The sequence below is a fragment of the Aethalodelphis obliquidens genome, unplaced genomic scaffold (assembly GCF_003676395.1).
Source record: "Aethalodelphis obliquidens isolate GAN/ISIS:26980383/991018 unplaced genomic scaffold, ASM367639v1 scaffold100, whole genome shotgun sequence".
Taxonomy (NCBI): domain Eukaryota; kingdom Metazoa; phylum Chordata; class Mammalia; order Artiodactyla; family Delphinidae; genus Aethalodelphis; species Aethalodelphis obliquidens.
The window spans coordinates 968,702-984,121 of record NW_020838044.1 but is presented as its reverse complement, the minus strand read 5'-3'; the positions used below and the strand labels follow the sequence as shown (position 1 = coordinate 984,121).

Genomic DNA, 15,420 nt, shown 5'->3' with positions numbered 1-15,420 from the left:
TTGTAAAGCAATTATACTCCAATAAAGATGTTAAAAAAAGAAAAGAAAAGAAAACAGTCCCAGAGATGTGTAGTGTCCGTGGAGTTGCACGAAAAATTGCGAGATCTGCGCGAGACAAAGCCCGAGAAGGCCCGGTGTCCCCGCAGAGAGGACTGTTTCTGGGCAGTTCGCCAGGGTACCAAGCCCGATGGGCAGGGAGCTTGAAGTTAAGTAACCTGAGCTTCCAGCTGCTCCCTCAATCCTCCCGTTCACCACCACCACCACCACCACCCCTCCTCCGTCCCCCGTCCCACCTTTAATACCCTGATGCAGAATCCCACAACCTCCCGGGACTGGCTCCTCGGGCCGCACCCCTGACAGCTCCAGTAGGGACGCCGCAGAGCTTACCTCCCAGGTCCCACAGCCCCTCCCGGGCCGCACCCTGCAACCCTTTTACTTCCTGCCCGCTCAAGGCAGTGCCTAGCCCGTCCCCCGCGCCTATCGGGGAGGCCGGCGCCGGGCGAGCTCCTCCCCAGGCAGCAGCGGGAGCGGCCACTCCCCGTGCACCGAGCCGAGCTCGGGTGGGGACTTGGCTCTTTTCAGCTTGTGCGCCGCGGGTCCCTTACAGCCAGGCCGCGGGCCCCTTACAGCCAGGCCTCGCGCCCCTTACAGCCAGGCCTCGCGCCCCTTACAGCCAGGCCTCGCGCCCAAGCAGCCTTCGGCCTCCCTGGCTTCCCTCGGCTGGGCCGGCCCGCGCCTCCGGGACCATGCTGCGCTGGCTGCGGGGCGTCGTGCTGCCTGCGGCGGCCTGCCAGGACGCGGAGCCTCCGACGCGCTACGAGACCCTCTTCCACAAGCTGGACCGCAACGGAGACGGCGTGGTGGACATCTGCGAGCTGCAGGAGGGGCTCAAGAGCCTGGGCATCCCCCTGGGCCAGGACGCCGAGGAGGTGGGTCGCTGCGGGGCCTGAGGGCCGGAAGGGCTGCGGGGACTCTGGGCGCTTCCAGGACGGAGGGCGGCTGCCCGCGGCTCTGCAGGAAGTAACTGGAAGTGCGGCTTCCAACCCGCGAGTGGGTTCAGAAGCTCGGGAATGGGGCCAGGTACCCCGGAACGGATGCGCATCAGGATCTGAAAGGCTACCGGTACTTTTACAGAAAAATTAGGGCAGTGGACCCTCTGACTCACTCTGAGAATTAAAAATCCTGTGCCCAGTACTTTTGGTCTGAATGCATCCCAGGGCTTTTTAAGCCTATGCAAAAATTTAGCCACTTTTTTTCTTTTTTCTTTTTTTTTAGCTCTCACACTTCAGTGAGCCCCAAGTTCTGTAAAAAGTCTCACATTTTGTATCTCTTCGAAGCTACTTTCTTACACCAGCTAGTTTGTCTACTGTTTCAAAACTGTTTGAAAACCAGTGGTATGTTTCCCCCAACCTCCTGTTGAGGAGGAGAGGCAACATTCCATTGTTTAAGACATTCTTAATGCCCTAAGTACATAAGTTGACCTGAAGGGTTGGCCCATCCTACGAGCAATTTCAGCTTCTCTGAGTCATTTTAATTGTGTCCCTGAAGTGCAGCCCCTATCAGCAGAGATATTTGGAACCTCTCCAACCCCACTGAAACGTAGGAGGACACTTTGGCATTCCCTATCCCAAGAGTAAAGTGCTATTAAGCTATAAGAGCCAAAAACTTTTTATAGTAGTTATATTTTAAGCTACTCATTCAATGTCTTTAGTAGTTACAGGCCTCTTCAGGTTACTATTTCTTCTTGAGTCAGATTTAGTAAGTTACAACTTTTAGGAAACTGCACTTTCTGTCCAAGGCTCATAATATTTATATTCACTTGTGATTTTTAAAAAGTTCTGACTGTTCTGTAGTTATGTTCTCTGTTTTATTCCTGATATCTCCCCCCCCCCCCCCTGTTTCCTCTTCAATCTTGCCAAATCTTTTTTTCTTGCCAACCTTTTTTCTTCCCCTTTCAACCTTTGTCTTTTTTATTCATACACTGAAAGAGCCAACTTTTGGTACTTTTTGAAGATTGTCTCCATTTTTAAAATTTTCTTCCATTAACTTTTGTTTATTTCCTTCTACTTTCTTTGGGTTTACTCATTTGTCCCTTTTCTAATTTCTTGAGTTATTAATAAATGCTTGATTTATTAATTTTGAGCTACAATATCACTTTAATCACTTCTTTAGTTGCATCCCGTAAGTTTGTACTTTTGTTGTAATTTAGTTCTAAGTATTTTCTAATTTCCAATATGATTTCATCTTTGACCCATGAATTATTTGTGTGCTTTAAATTTCCAACTATATGCTTTTTTGGTTGGTTCTTTGAAAATATGAATAAAATAGACAAATCTCTGGCAAGACTGATTAATAAAAAGAGAGAGGAACTCAGGAATAAAAAATGTCTTTAATTTTCCAAAATTTATATAAGAACAAATTATAAAATAAGTTGTATAAAACTGTGTGTATGCAAACATATAGAACAGAATGGTGTATATTTGTCACACACACAATATATGTATTCTATACATATACATAAAATATATTTTATACCTACATACATATACATAGTATCACTCTGTGCTCATGCCAGATATTATTAACTATTCCCAGCACTCTTTTTTGATGGGTATATTCTTCAATTAAATGTTAATAATAATTACTTCTGGATGGTAGGAGTTAAATTACCTTGTTACTTTTTTCTTCACAATTTTTGTATTATTTCAATTTTTTAAAATGATCATGCATTATTATTTTTATGATTAGGAAAAAATAGAGTTTTTTTTTTTTTTTAATAAATATCACCTCCTCTGTGATGAGCTTTTCTGGACCACCCCCTATAGAAGAGTTGGTCTCACCCTACTATTTGTAGATCTTTGTCTCCTATATCACTACTGCTATAATTTTCAAAAGGTACTATTTTTATTTATTGACTGTGCCCTCCACTAAGACCAAACATCTTGAAGATGAGGGTCATGTCTCAGTGATCTAAGCACAGTGGTACAAAAAGATTTAAGGCTGTGATTTGAAATACCCTAAACAAGACAGTGGCTCATTTGAAATAATTAAAAGAAAAAAAACCTTAACTGTAAAGCAGTTGTTAGTGCTTTTATTTCCAGCATATGTAGGACAAGAAAACCAAAAATTCTCCTGTTGCTAGATACCTAGAAATGTTGGATAAAATAAGATAAATATATAAAAGACTATTTTTTTAGAGCAGTTTTTTGTTTACAACAGAATTGAGAGGAAGGTACAGAGATTACCTACCCATACACCCTCTGCCTCTAAACATCACATACATAGTCGCCCCCATTGTCAACATCACTCATCAGAATGGTACATTTTTTACCAAAGGTGAACCTACATTCACCTTTGGTAAAAGGTGACACCTCATTATCACTTTAAGTCCATAGTTTACCTTAGGTTTCACTCTTGGTGTTGTATGTTCTATGGGTTTGGACAAATGTATAATGACATGTATCCATTATTATAATATCATATAGAGTATTATTACTGCCCTAAAAGTCCTCTGTGCTCTGCCTATTCATTCCCACATCCCCAACCACTGATCTTTTTATTGATTCTATAGTTTTTCCAGATAAACATCTTTTTACATACATAGATGAGCTTGTAAGAAAAATCTAGTCAAACCACCTGGGTTTATATCTTGGTTCTGCTACTTACTAGTTAACTTTGGGCCATTACAAATATCTTTTTAGCTTCAGTTTTCTCATCTGTGACAGAGGTAACATGAGTACTTATCTCATAGGGTTATTGTGAATAGATGAATTAAAATACGTAAAGTATTTAGAATAATTCATGGTACCTAATAAGCAATCAGTTAGCCTTTAAATTATCTAAAACTGTTACTACTGTCAAAATTTCCTCTATAATTGCACATTTGCTAACTTTCCTTTATAATTCTGTTGATTTTCCCTTTTATTTTAAAAACAGACTATATAATGGACTATACTGCTGGTGTATTCAAATTTAGCATTGTTTTAGCTTCTCGGTGAATTGCTCCTTTCATCATTATGCTTTCTTGCCTACCCTTATAGCATGGTTCCCCCCATATTTTACAAATGCCTGAGTCATTGCACTAGCCAGGTGTTCCCCTTAAACAGGTTGTTTTCCCAGGTCACCGCTGGGAAATCTTCAGCTTTGGGCTCCCACCTTGTACAAAGCATCATCCTTCCCCCATGTTCCACTCCGGGCTCTTTGCCTGCTGGGCAGTGAATGAGCCAGTTCCCAAACCCCATGTTCTTACCTCTTGTCTTGGGCTACTGCTGGTGCTAACTGCGTCATTTCTGGTTCTCCTAGGAGCAGAAACCACGATGGGATTGAGTGTGCAAAAGAAGGGTAAGGGAGAGGAAACAGGAGTGTTCGCCTGTAGAGTGATCTGACCTGGCCTCCACAGGCCACTCCATGGCACCCACAGATGTGCTTCTCAGCATAGGTTTGGGGAGTGCTCCCTTATCGTTCTCAGCCTCTCTTCCTCAGGGAGGACAGTGGGACAAACTACGGTCCCCGTTGCTTCACTTGGTCACAACTGGTACTCATGATTTCCCTTCTTGACTATCTATTTTAAATTCCACTCACATTCAGCTAGAATCTCTGCAGATCTTTGTGACTTACCTGGTTGTGTGACCTAAACTTTCCTTTCTGCAGTATCTGAGCTTCTCAGGCCAATGTTGCTGCATGTGCCCACTCACAGTTATAACTGGGCATCCCTGGAGTCCACATGGATCATCTGAGTTCCGTAAGTATTCCTCTCTGTCTCGGTGGTGTAGAAGCAGCCCTGCTTCCTGCTGATCAGGGCCAATTTACACCTACTAAGAGGGTGACTTCTTTTCTTGCCTGTTGGTCCCTGGACACAAGGAGTTACAAATGTCCAGGTGGAAGCTATAGCTTGTAGTTCAGTGGGACCCTCATTGTGTTCCCTGACAGGAGTGTATCTATCCTGCTTGGGGACCAGAAGCTAACACTGCAGAGCCCAGAGTTGTGGGGATGGGAAGCAAAAAGTTCCCATTGGGTCATTGGGAGTGATAGTAAGTGGGACCACTCCTGCTTCCACCTCTTAGTTCCTGGACTCATGTGTTCTTCCTTTTGGGGGCACAGAGCTACATGGTAGGTCTCTGATTTAGTGTACATAACGGTATCCCGAAGGGTGGCAACCCATTTTTGCCAAATATTGTCTCCTAGGTGGTGCTTCGGCTGTGCTTTCAGTAGGACATTGCAGCATTCTGTGAGGTTGGCTGCTTCCTGATGGTGTGGGGTGTGAAATGGCCAGTGGATCCAGTGGTCTCGGGCCCAGGTGCACACCTCTTACACTATGACGGGATCCCCTGGTCAGATGCTGTGTTCTGTAGGGATTTCACGCCTGTGGATCAGGCATTCCACAAGCCCCCAGATAGTGGTGCTATCTGAACCTTTGTGGGCAGGAAAGGGAAACCCCTACCTTCCTCTGAGGAAGACCCAGTGCCCCTTACACCACAGGAGGCACCCAATATAACTGACTTTCCACCGAGTGACCAGTTGGCCTTCTTGAGGAATAGTGTCATGTCAGGGCCAGGCAAGGGCCAGATCATGAAAGGCATTGAGGACCTGCCAGGTCGTTTGGACTTTTATCAATTGAGTGATGGGAGCACTTGGGAGATTTTAAGCAAGAGGGGACACAGGCAGACTTATGACTTAGGAAGATCACTCTGGTGGCTGTGCAAAAACAGGAGGAAGAGGGGGTGTGGAGGGGAGCCTGGGTGACAGTAGCCAATCACATACTTGGAATTAGGGTTACATGGTCAGTCTTTATGGGGGAGAATTTCAGAGGCATAGGTCAAGGGTTTGTATAATGTCAAGGATTGGGGAGATTACCCACTGGAGTATCTAGAAATGAGAACTATGGGGTGATTCTTCAAGGGAAGGTTTCAAGATAATTTGCATCTAAAACAAATACTCAGCCTAAAGTGAAATCTCTATAAATTTCTGTCTGACTTGATCTCATCTCCATGTTGCCAAGCTTTTGTAACGAATTTGGCAAGTAGAAGAGAGCAAATTTCTATTTAAGTTCCTTTAGGCCTTAAATGGAAAGAATGTGGAACATAATAAGGAATACAATAACTAATTGTTACTAAGTGTTCCAAAAGTATACAGGGAAGGGAAAAGACATCAAGGCAAGTTCTGAGACAAAATTAAGAACCAGCTAGAGGCGAACTCACTATGGTTTCTTCTGATATGAGTGACCCTGGTTTTCCATGTGTTTCTAAATCTCCTCATTATGAAATTAGTGTTTTAGAAGAGATAAAATTCACATTAAGTTCTCCTGTGACTCAGGAATTGAGAGTAGAAGATAGTATGAGGAACAAGGAGATACAGTAGTTATTACTAATTTTCCCGTAAGAATCTAGTAATCCTGTCTGCTTTTTGCATTATTTTCCATCGTTTCCTCCCTCCTCCCTCTTTGCCTCCCCCTCCTCATTGTTTTTCATCAAAGGCCACGTTAGAACATTTTAAAAGGCAATCCCAATGTTTGGATGTCACTTGAGGTACTCTGAGGAAAAAAATTTCAGAACATCAAAGAGCAGAAGAAATAATCTGAATTTTAATTTACTGAAATGGAAATCAGAAAAATAAACTGATGATGAAGAGTCAGCAGTTTTAGCTGGAAGTATGCTTATTTTGGTTCAATTTAGGCTTGGAAGACTTCAGAATAGTGTAGAACCAAAAAAAAAAAAATCTGGATTTAGAATTAAGGCAATAAAATGATGAGATGATCAAGTCTATGTTTTGCTCTCTTCTATCAGTTATATAAAATGCTGTTAGTCTGTTTTCTTTATTCAGAAGTCTGGCTGTGACTTCTATCTTTTCTACTTGGTCTTAAGACTCTTGCGCCTGCCTGGATGTCTGTCTTCCAGGACTCTTTGTGACTACTTGCATTCTCTGCAATGCCCAGGGAAGGATCATTCCCTGTGGACTGTAAAATTCTCTTTTGTTGGAGAATTCCTTGTTGATTGGGCCACAGCATATCTTGTGAAACAACATTAGATGTTTGCCACTGCTCAACAGCTCTGGGGAGAAACGTTTATTGCGAAGCTTGCAGTAGTACTTATGACTAACCATGGCATAATCTCTTCCTGGCAAACGCATGGGTAGTTCAAGGACATGGGATGGTCCTCTTTGTGTTTTCTGTGACATGATGAGTAAATAGAGCAAAAACTGACAGATAACGGCTTGATTAGATTATCTTTATGAATTAAAAAAATTTTATTTTGGGGGAGCAGTTTTATGTTCACAGCAAAATTAAGAGGAAGGTCTAGAGATTAACCATATCTCACCTGCCCCCACGCATGCATAGCCTCCCCCATGATCAACATCTGACACCGAGTGGTAACATTTGTTACAGTTGATGAACCTACATTGACATATCACCCCAAGTCCATAGTTTACCTTAGGTGTTGTATATTCTATCGGTTTGGACAAATGTATGATGACGTGTATCCATCTTTACAGAATCATACAGGGTATTTTTCACTGCACTAAAAATCCTCTCTGCTCTGCCTATTCATCCTTCCACCCATTTCTCCAACTGTCTGGCAACCGCTGATCTTTTTAATGTCTCTATAGTTTTGCCTTTTCCAGAATATGATATTGCTAGAATCATACAGTATGTAACCTTTTCAGGTTGCCTTCTTTCACTTAGTAATATGCACTTAAGATTTCTCCACGTCTTTTCATGGCTTGATAGCTTTTTTCTTTCTCGCACTGAATAATAGTCCGTTGTCTGGATGTACCACAGTTTACTTACCCGTTCACCTACATCTTGGTTGCTTCCAGTTTTGGCAATTATGAATAAAGCTCCTACAAACATTTGTGTTTAGATTTTCATGTGCACCTACATTTTCAGCTCCTTTGGGTAGATACCAAGGAGCATGATTGCTGGATTATATGGTAAAAGTGTGTTTAGTTTTGTAAGAAATTGCCAAGCTGTCTTCTAAAGTGTACCATTTTGCATTCCCACCAGCATGAGAGTTCTTGTTACTCCATATGAATTTTAACATTCAAGTTTTTAAAGAGTACTCCATATTTTTAAAAGTAACTTATGTAAAAAGTGGAATTTTGACTGTGAAACTGTACTTCCACATTTCCAGTGATGCCCGATGAGGGACCAACATGTATGTGTATAGGGAAGCCAGAGCTCTCAGTGGTTACGGAAAGTGGCGATTAAGAAGACGCCATAAACATCGTTTATGAGTATCTCCTGGACCCCAGTTGACTTAAATTCTGCCCATTTTGAGATTATCCTCCCAAGTGTGCTGCCGGAATCTGTGCAGGTGGAGATGGGACTCCTGTTCAGCAGCCTTGCTCTGGAGCCACTGAAGATACTGAGTGAAGATAAGGAACTGGGGGGAGAGGATCACGGAAGGAAAGGCCCACATGGTCAGATTTTCATTCTGGTCCCAAGCTTCATTACAATAATTCCCAAGTGCCTTAACCTTAGAAGAAGAAGTCTTAGGTGTGACCAGACAACTTAAAAAACAAAAAAATGTTGGACCAACACCACCAGTCATTATGGCCCCACAGTCCATGTCTCAAATCTCCCCTACCCACTTTTCTCTAAAAAGAAGTTCTACCTTTAGAGACAGACCTGTGTGGAGGTCTCTCAGGAAGCTTCTGGAGACAAGGCTCCTCCTGGAGTGAGATGGGAAACAGGGAGTCTGATTGGCTGATCTGGGAGTGAGGCCGGAACTCCATGGCCTCACACTCCTGGCCTGGCCTCCAGCACCAACCCCTCCGAGGCTCCCAGCGCATCTCATGCTTCTGCTCTGGAGCCGTGGCGATGAACCGTCCCCTTTCCGTTCTGTACCTGGCCCAGGGGCTTTGGCTTTGGTAGCAGAGAGGCAGCTGCTACCTTAGATCTTTTCCAACTCGGCCTGTGGGGGGCAGAGATCACCATCCTCCCTCTCACTTCCACCTCGGGGAGACTAACGGGGGTCACAGCGTGGACCACCCGAAGCACCTCTGCCGCCAGAGACATCCCAGATGGACGCCTTCGATGAAGAACTGTTTTCATACGTAGACCATAATGAAGATGGGACCCTGGACATCCTTGAACCTCAGGAAGGCCTGCAGGACGTCGGGGTCATTCAGGACAAAGGGAAGGTGGGCTTCAGTGGGGCTGTGGTCAGAGAGATGTTGGGTCTGAGAATTCTGGAGGGGCCTTGGGCAGAGAAGGGTAAAGCCAAATTTACACGTTCCCAAGCTTGATGCTGGGCCCCACTATAGTTTTCGGGTCTGTTACCAGCGTTACTGTATGAAGAATAACAACATTACTAATACTCCTCTCAAGCATTTTTCTCAATTTTCTCCCTGGCTCTAATAACACTTCTAAATTCAAATTGCTCTCAAGATGTTGGCTGCAACCTTGTTTTTGGAGTCACCTTGTTCAGTGTACTCACCTGTTATTAGTAGCCTAGATGTGCATTTAGGCCAAAGATGCTCTCTTCCCACTTTAGGGAACTGGCATAATCACTGTGTGTTTTGGGAGTTGTGTGGTAGTTGGAAATTCTCTAATAGTGTATTTTGGTTTCTGTTCTTGGAAGGAGGGCAATCAGTCTGAGTGGCTTGTACTCTTGGGGTTTCTCCCATGCTGATGTTTCCTCATAAGGTGCCTTTATCATCAGACTGTTTTTTTTTTTGCGGTACACGGGCCTTTCACTGTTGTGGCCTCTCCCATTGCGGAGCAACAGGCTCCGGACGCGCAGGCTCAGCGGCCATGGCTCACGGGCCCAGCTGCTCCGCGGCATGCGGGATCCTCCCTGACCGGGGCACAAACCCGTGTCCCCTTCATCGGCAGGCGGACTCTCAACCACTGCGTCACCAGGGAAGCCCTATCATCAGACTTTTGAAGAATGAGCTTGAGCATTTTTTCCTTTGCAAATCTTTTCCCCAGCAACCTAGATGAGAGGATCCTTCTCAGTATGCCGTGCCTAATGCATATTTCTATCAGTGTATTTCCAAGTTATCTTCTGTTCAGAAGTTATTATTGAGTATAATTATTACTTTCCAGTGATCTTTGCTCTTTGGATGTTTAACCCAATAGATGGAGATCCATGAGAGTTAAAGACTGGCAAATTCATTTAAGATAATTGGCACTTCATGCTCAAAAAACTGTCAAATGAGTCCTGTCGTGTTAAGATTGGTAAAACTCTTCCTATTAGCCATGTGAACTTTGGGAGTCTTTATTTTGTCATTCACTTAGTCATTGATCATTTGTATTTTGAGCACCTTCTATATGCCAAGTACTGTGTCCTGGTTTCCTCATTTGTAACATCAGAGGCCTGGACTGGATGTTGTCCATGGACCAGACCAGTCCAAAATATTATCTCTGTAAAGTTTACTTGGATTTTTAAATTGTGTTTTTCCTTTTAAACCTAAACGTCCTTCATGCTTTTTTAAAGCTACTCTTGTACTTAGATTTTCACATGTGACTTGTATTGATATTTGTTTATTTGATACAAACTAACCTTTCATAAGAAATTCAGGATTATGCCATAAACAAGTTTAATGCTTTAAAACACATTTCTTCTTTATCAAAACAAATTTTTTTTCATATTTGTCTTTTGTTTTTGGTAAGAGGTGGTGTGAGCCATATAAAGGCTTTTTATGACTGATGATGTCTCACATATCAAAACTCTGGCAGTCTCTGCACCAGCCACATAGAACCGTATATTTCAGGGAAACTGATGTGGCTTTTCCTCAGGTGATGGTGGCATCTCTAGGAAGTTTTGATGTGAGTTTTCACCCCCATGTCTCCAGATTCCGTAGTAGAAGTTTATTTATATAGATTGAGAATTCAATTGATTTTTTAAATATAGAAATGGTACTTACATACTGCTAAGAAAGAAAAGATACAACTTTTTATTCTGATAACAGATTTTTTGAATGATATTTGATTTGGTTTGTTTTTTTGCTGTGAAAGGTGAGAGACTGAATATGCAAATAGACAGTGTTAGACCATATTTAAAATTGAACTTTGAATTTCATAATGTGTGCAAATGTCAAATCACTATGTAGTACACCTGAAACTAACTTAATATTGTATATCAACTATATTTCAATTAAAAAAATTTTGAACTTTGACCTAAGACCTACCCAGAAAACTACACCTTGTTTATAATAAAAAATCCAGGAAGCCAACCCGCTGTAAGTCAGACTTACTGGAAGCCAGAATGCTATCTCTAGTGACAGTCCAGGAAGCTAAACAATAACTTGTGTAACAGTCAGCCCCAAATGGCCAGAAATTAATTGATAACTGACATGTTCCCCAATTTTTGTCCCTGCCTCCAACTTAGGACCAACCAGAAAAAGCCAAATATGCCCCCCTAACCAATCACACAGGATGCCCCACTTTTGCTTTAGCCCACCTACAGTTTTCCCAGGCCAACAGTCTCCAATCAGGGCACACCCCAAAACTCCTTTTTTTTTTCTACTATGAAGCTTTCCCACTCTTCTTCCTGCCTTTGAGCCAAAATACAAGTGACAGTGGTTGACTTCCTTGCTATAGTAATCTCAGAATAAACAGCCTTTCCTTTTCTCCTCTGACTGGTCTTTATTTCCACAGAGGGAACAGGCAAGAAAACTCAAAAGTCAGAGTCATTAGACAGTTGTAACTCTGGGAATCTTTATTTACCGTAACAAAGGCTAATGAAATATGGGTAAAAAAATCAGACTGTTCAAAGATAGCGTTAGAGATGTCCTTTAACTTGTAATTTCTAAAATGATAGTTGTTCACTGTTATTTTCATTGACCGAGATATAAACTTCTTAGATGAAACTTCAGTACATAAATGGGGCCCCAGAATGCTGTGACATTTTCTCTTGGATTATGCAAATCTCAGTGTATGTGTGGAGTAATCAGAAAATAATTTCCAGATGAAAATCATCCTCAGTCTAATTTGTAAAAGTAATTAAATAGCAATAATTATTTTTCAGTGACACTACAAATGTATTTGCTTTTAAAACTAAGTAATAATTGATGGCATTTAGGTTGCAGATAAGAGAATCCTAGTCATACTAGTTTAAACAAAAAAGGCTAGAATTCTTTGTAGATACGCTTTATTAGTTTGAGGAAGCACCATTCCTAGTTTGCTCAGAATTTTTAGTCACAAATGATATTGAATCCATCAAATGTTTTTCTGCATTTATTAAGGTAACCACATGACTTTTCTTTTTTATTCTGTTACTGTGGTGAATTACAAGATTAAAAAAAATATGTTAACCCAACCTGGGATTACTGTAATACATTTATCTTGTGTATGTATGTGTGTCCATATATAGTGTTATGTATATATTTATTATGTACATATGTATATATAATATATAGTATTATACATGTACATATGTGTATGTATAATACATATAGTATTATATGTGTATATATATAGTATCAATTTATATATTGTTGTATTCATATAATTATATATATAGTATTATCAATTTTATATATTGTACCCATATATATTATGTATATATATATTATGTGTGTGTATATATCAATACATATATTTGTGTGAAATAATATATTCTTTCTTTCTCAAAAGGAATGATTTTTCTTAATAGAGATAGACAGTTTGATATGACAGCTTTTTATAAGAATAATCTTTAGGAAAAGATTATTTAATTTTGGAAATTAAAGGGAAAAATACTATTTTAAACATTTAAATTTAGGTCAAGATTTTGTCTTCTATCTTGGGATTTATAAAATACAAGTCTTAATAGGAAAACAGCCAATCTGCTTGACATACAAAACATCTAGTATTTTTAACCCATATAAAAATATCTCTAATTTTTTTCTTTTTTGCAGAAAATTTTTACTACTGGTGATGTCAACAAAGATGGAAAGCTGGATTTTGAAGAATTTATGAAGTACCTTAAAGACCATGAGAAACAAATGAAATTGGCATTTAAGAGTTTGGACAAAAATAATGATGGTGTGTCTTTCTTTTCTATTTATCACCAGCTATGAAGAAGCACATCTCATGCTTCCAAAAGTCTAAAACAATGTATATTTAGTCAGTCTATTTTTAGATGATAATTATTGTGTTAATACTTGTTTTTCTTAGTAATGTGATTTTTATATAGAATGTTTTTAGTGAAGAAAAGTTATATGTAGCTTTGCCTAATGAATCATAAACTGTGAGTAGGGCCTTTGTAAAATATTAATTATGGAACCTCACACTGATTTGACTTAAAGCCAAGGGTTAAAAATAATAATTATGTTTTTTTGCTCTCTGAGCAACAGAGTTATTTTTATTCATACTAAGCATGAGTATTATATATTCTAAAATTTAAACAACTTTCAGATTATCTTATATTTGATAGTCTTTTCGAAAGAATTACGTGTGATCAAAGAAGATGCTCTGATTCTGAAAGTTAAAAAAGAAAATAGCAGATAGACGTTTAAATATATACCTTCTGATTGGGATTATAGTTTTTCTATTTAGATTAATAGCTTGGAGTTAGAGTCCCAGTCATGTGGAGCAAGAAGTAAGGGCCACTGTAGGAGAAAGGGAAGAGCTATCAAACCCTTATCACCAGAGGCAACCTTTGATAGGAAGAGGGCATTTATTTTAAAAATGTATAATGCAGGGCTTCCCTGGTGGCACAGTGGTTGGGAGTCCGCCTGCTGATGCAGGGGACACGGGTTCGTGCCCCGGTCCGGGAAGATCCTGTGTGCCGCGAAGCGGCTGGGCCCGTGAGCCGTGGCCGCTGAGCCTGCGCGTCCGGAGCCTGTGCTCCGCAGCGGGAGAGGCCACAACAGTGAGAGGCCCGCGTACCAAAAAAATAAAAAAATTAAAATAAAAAAAAAAATAAAAATGTATAATGCAGCCTCAGACCCCTCCCCACGCATGAGTGGTCAAGGCCATTTCATTCAAGATTTGTTATTCAAGAAACAAGTTAAACAAATAAATTGAGAGAAAATATGGTTCATACCAGGGATAGGCAAACTTTTTTTTTTTGTAGAAGTCCAGATAGTATTTTAGCTTAGTGGGCTGTGTGATCTCAGTTGCAGGTACTCATTTCTGCTGTCACAGTGCAGAAACAGTCATAGATGATATGTAAATGAGTAGGCATGGCTGTGTTCCAATAAAACTTTATTTACAAAAGCAGGCAACTGGCCTTATTTGGCCAGAGGGTTATAGTTTGCTGATCCCTGATTTTTACTGAACATTAACTTCAGTTAGACTCAGGCAAGTTCCTTCAAACAAAGAAACAACTAAACCCTTTGAATGGTTTTGATGATCGTTCAAATCTATGACTTGGCCAGGAAGAGCTGAGTTTGTGGTGGAAAGTAGTACTGTTAGAATATTTGTTATCACCCATAAACCTTACATTGTATGTTCCAAGTCTACCTTAGTCCGATCTTGTAGCAAAATTCAATTCTTACAATCAAATTTATTTCTTCCCACAAACTTTCATCCCACCCTGAACCCTCTAAAGTTCAGCTGCAGAGAAGGGACTGTCTATATAGTGTTAGGGCAGGCAGTAGCGGGAGATGAAGTTACCTCAGGATCATCTCCAGATAAGTAGAGGCTGATTGTTCAGTATGTACAGTATGCGCTATCAATGGTCCATTTCAGAAAATTCTAAATGAACCAGAAGAAATAATTAAAGGTGAAATATTTTTATTTTTTATTGAGGTATAGTTGATTTATAATGTTGTGTTAAAGATGAAATTTGTAGTAAATACAAACAGTTTCCCCTCAGTTTATCTTGTTTTTGTAATTTAAAAACACTTTTTCATTACAGGTTCATACTTTTGTTTATTAGACTTTCTTAAAGCAAAGCATATACAGTCTATCCTCATTATTCATGAATTCTGTATTTGAGAATTTTTCTACTTGCTAAAATTTAACTCCACAAATAACCCCACATCAATACTCACAGTGCTTTTGCAGTCATTCATGGATTTGCGCTGAGCAGCCACAAATTTCATTTTCTTGGTGAGCACATTTCTAAAGCTGAGATAGAAAGAGGCGATGCGCTGCGTTCTTGTTTTAGCTTTTTTATTGTAAACAAGTCCTTCTGCAGTCTACTTGGTGCCATGTGTTTTGCATTTTTATGCTTTTTATTGGTGATTTCACTATTTGCAATGGCTCCCAAGAACAGTGCTGAAATGCTGTCGAGTGTTCCTAAATGTGGGAAGGCTGTGGCGTGCCTTTGGAAGAAAATAGGTGTGTCAGAAAAGCTTCACTCAGGCATGAGTTATAGTGCTGTTGACCATGAGTTCAATGTTTATGAGTCAATAATATATATTAAGCAAGGTGTCTTTAAACAGAAACACACAGAAAACAAGGTTTTGTATTGATTGGTTGATGAGAATATTGTGACCAGAGGCACAGGAGCCTAACCCTGTATTTCCCTTAGGAACAGCGTTTCGGTT

General features: G+C 40.6%; 1 protein-coding gene across 2 annotated transcripts in view; it reads left to right on the top strand.

Annotated features, from left to right (window-relative positions):
• Positions 1–515: 515 nt before the first annotated feature.
• The window catches only part of SLC25A24 (solute carrier family 25 member 24), a 51,081-nt gene continuing 36,176 nt past the window's right edge, over positions 516–15,420 (top strand). The window contains exons 1-2 of one of the 2 annotated variants that reach the window (XM_027096326.1): positions 516–929; positions 12,841–12,967. In XM_027096326.1, the coding sequence (XP_026952127.1) occupies positions 747–929; positions 12,841–12,967 (310 nt within the window). In that variant the 5' untranslated portion in view covers positions 516–746. Of the gene's footprint in view, positions 930–4,632; positions 4,742–12,840; positions 12,968–15,420 lie in introns of those variants that run through there. The other variant, XM_027096327.1, reaches the window with a different exon arrangement.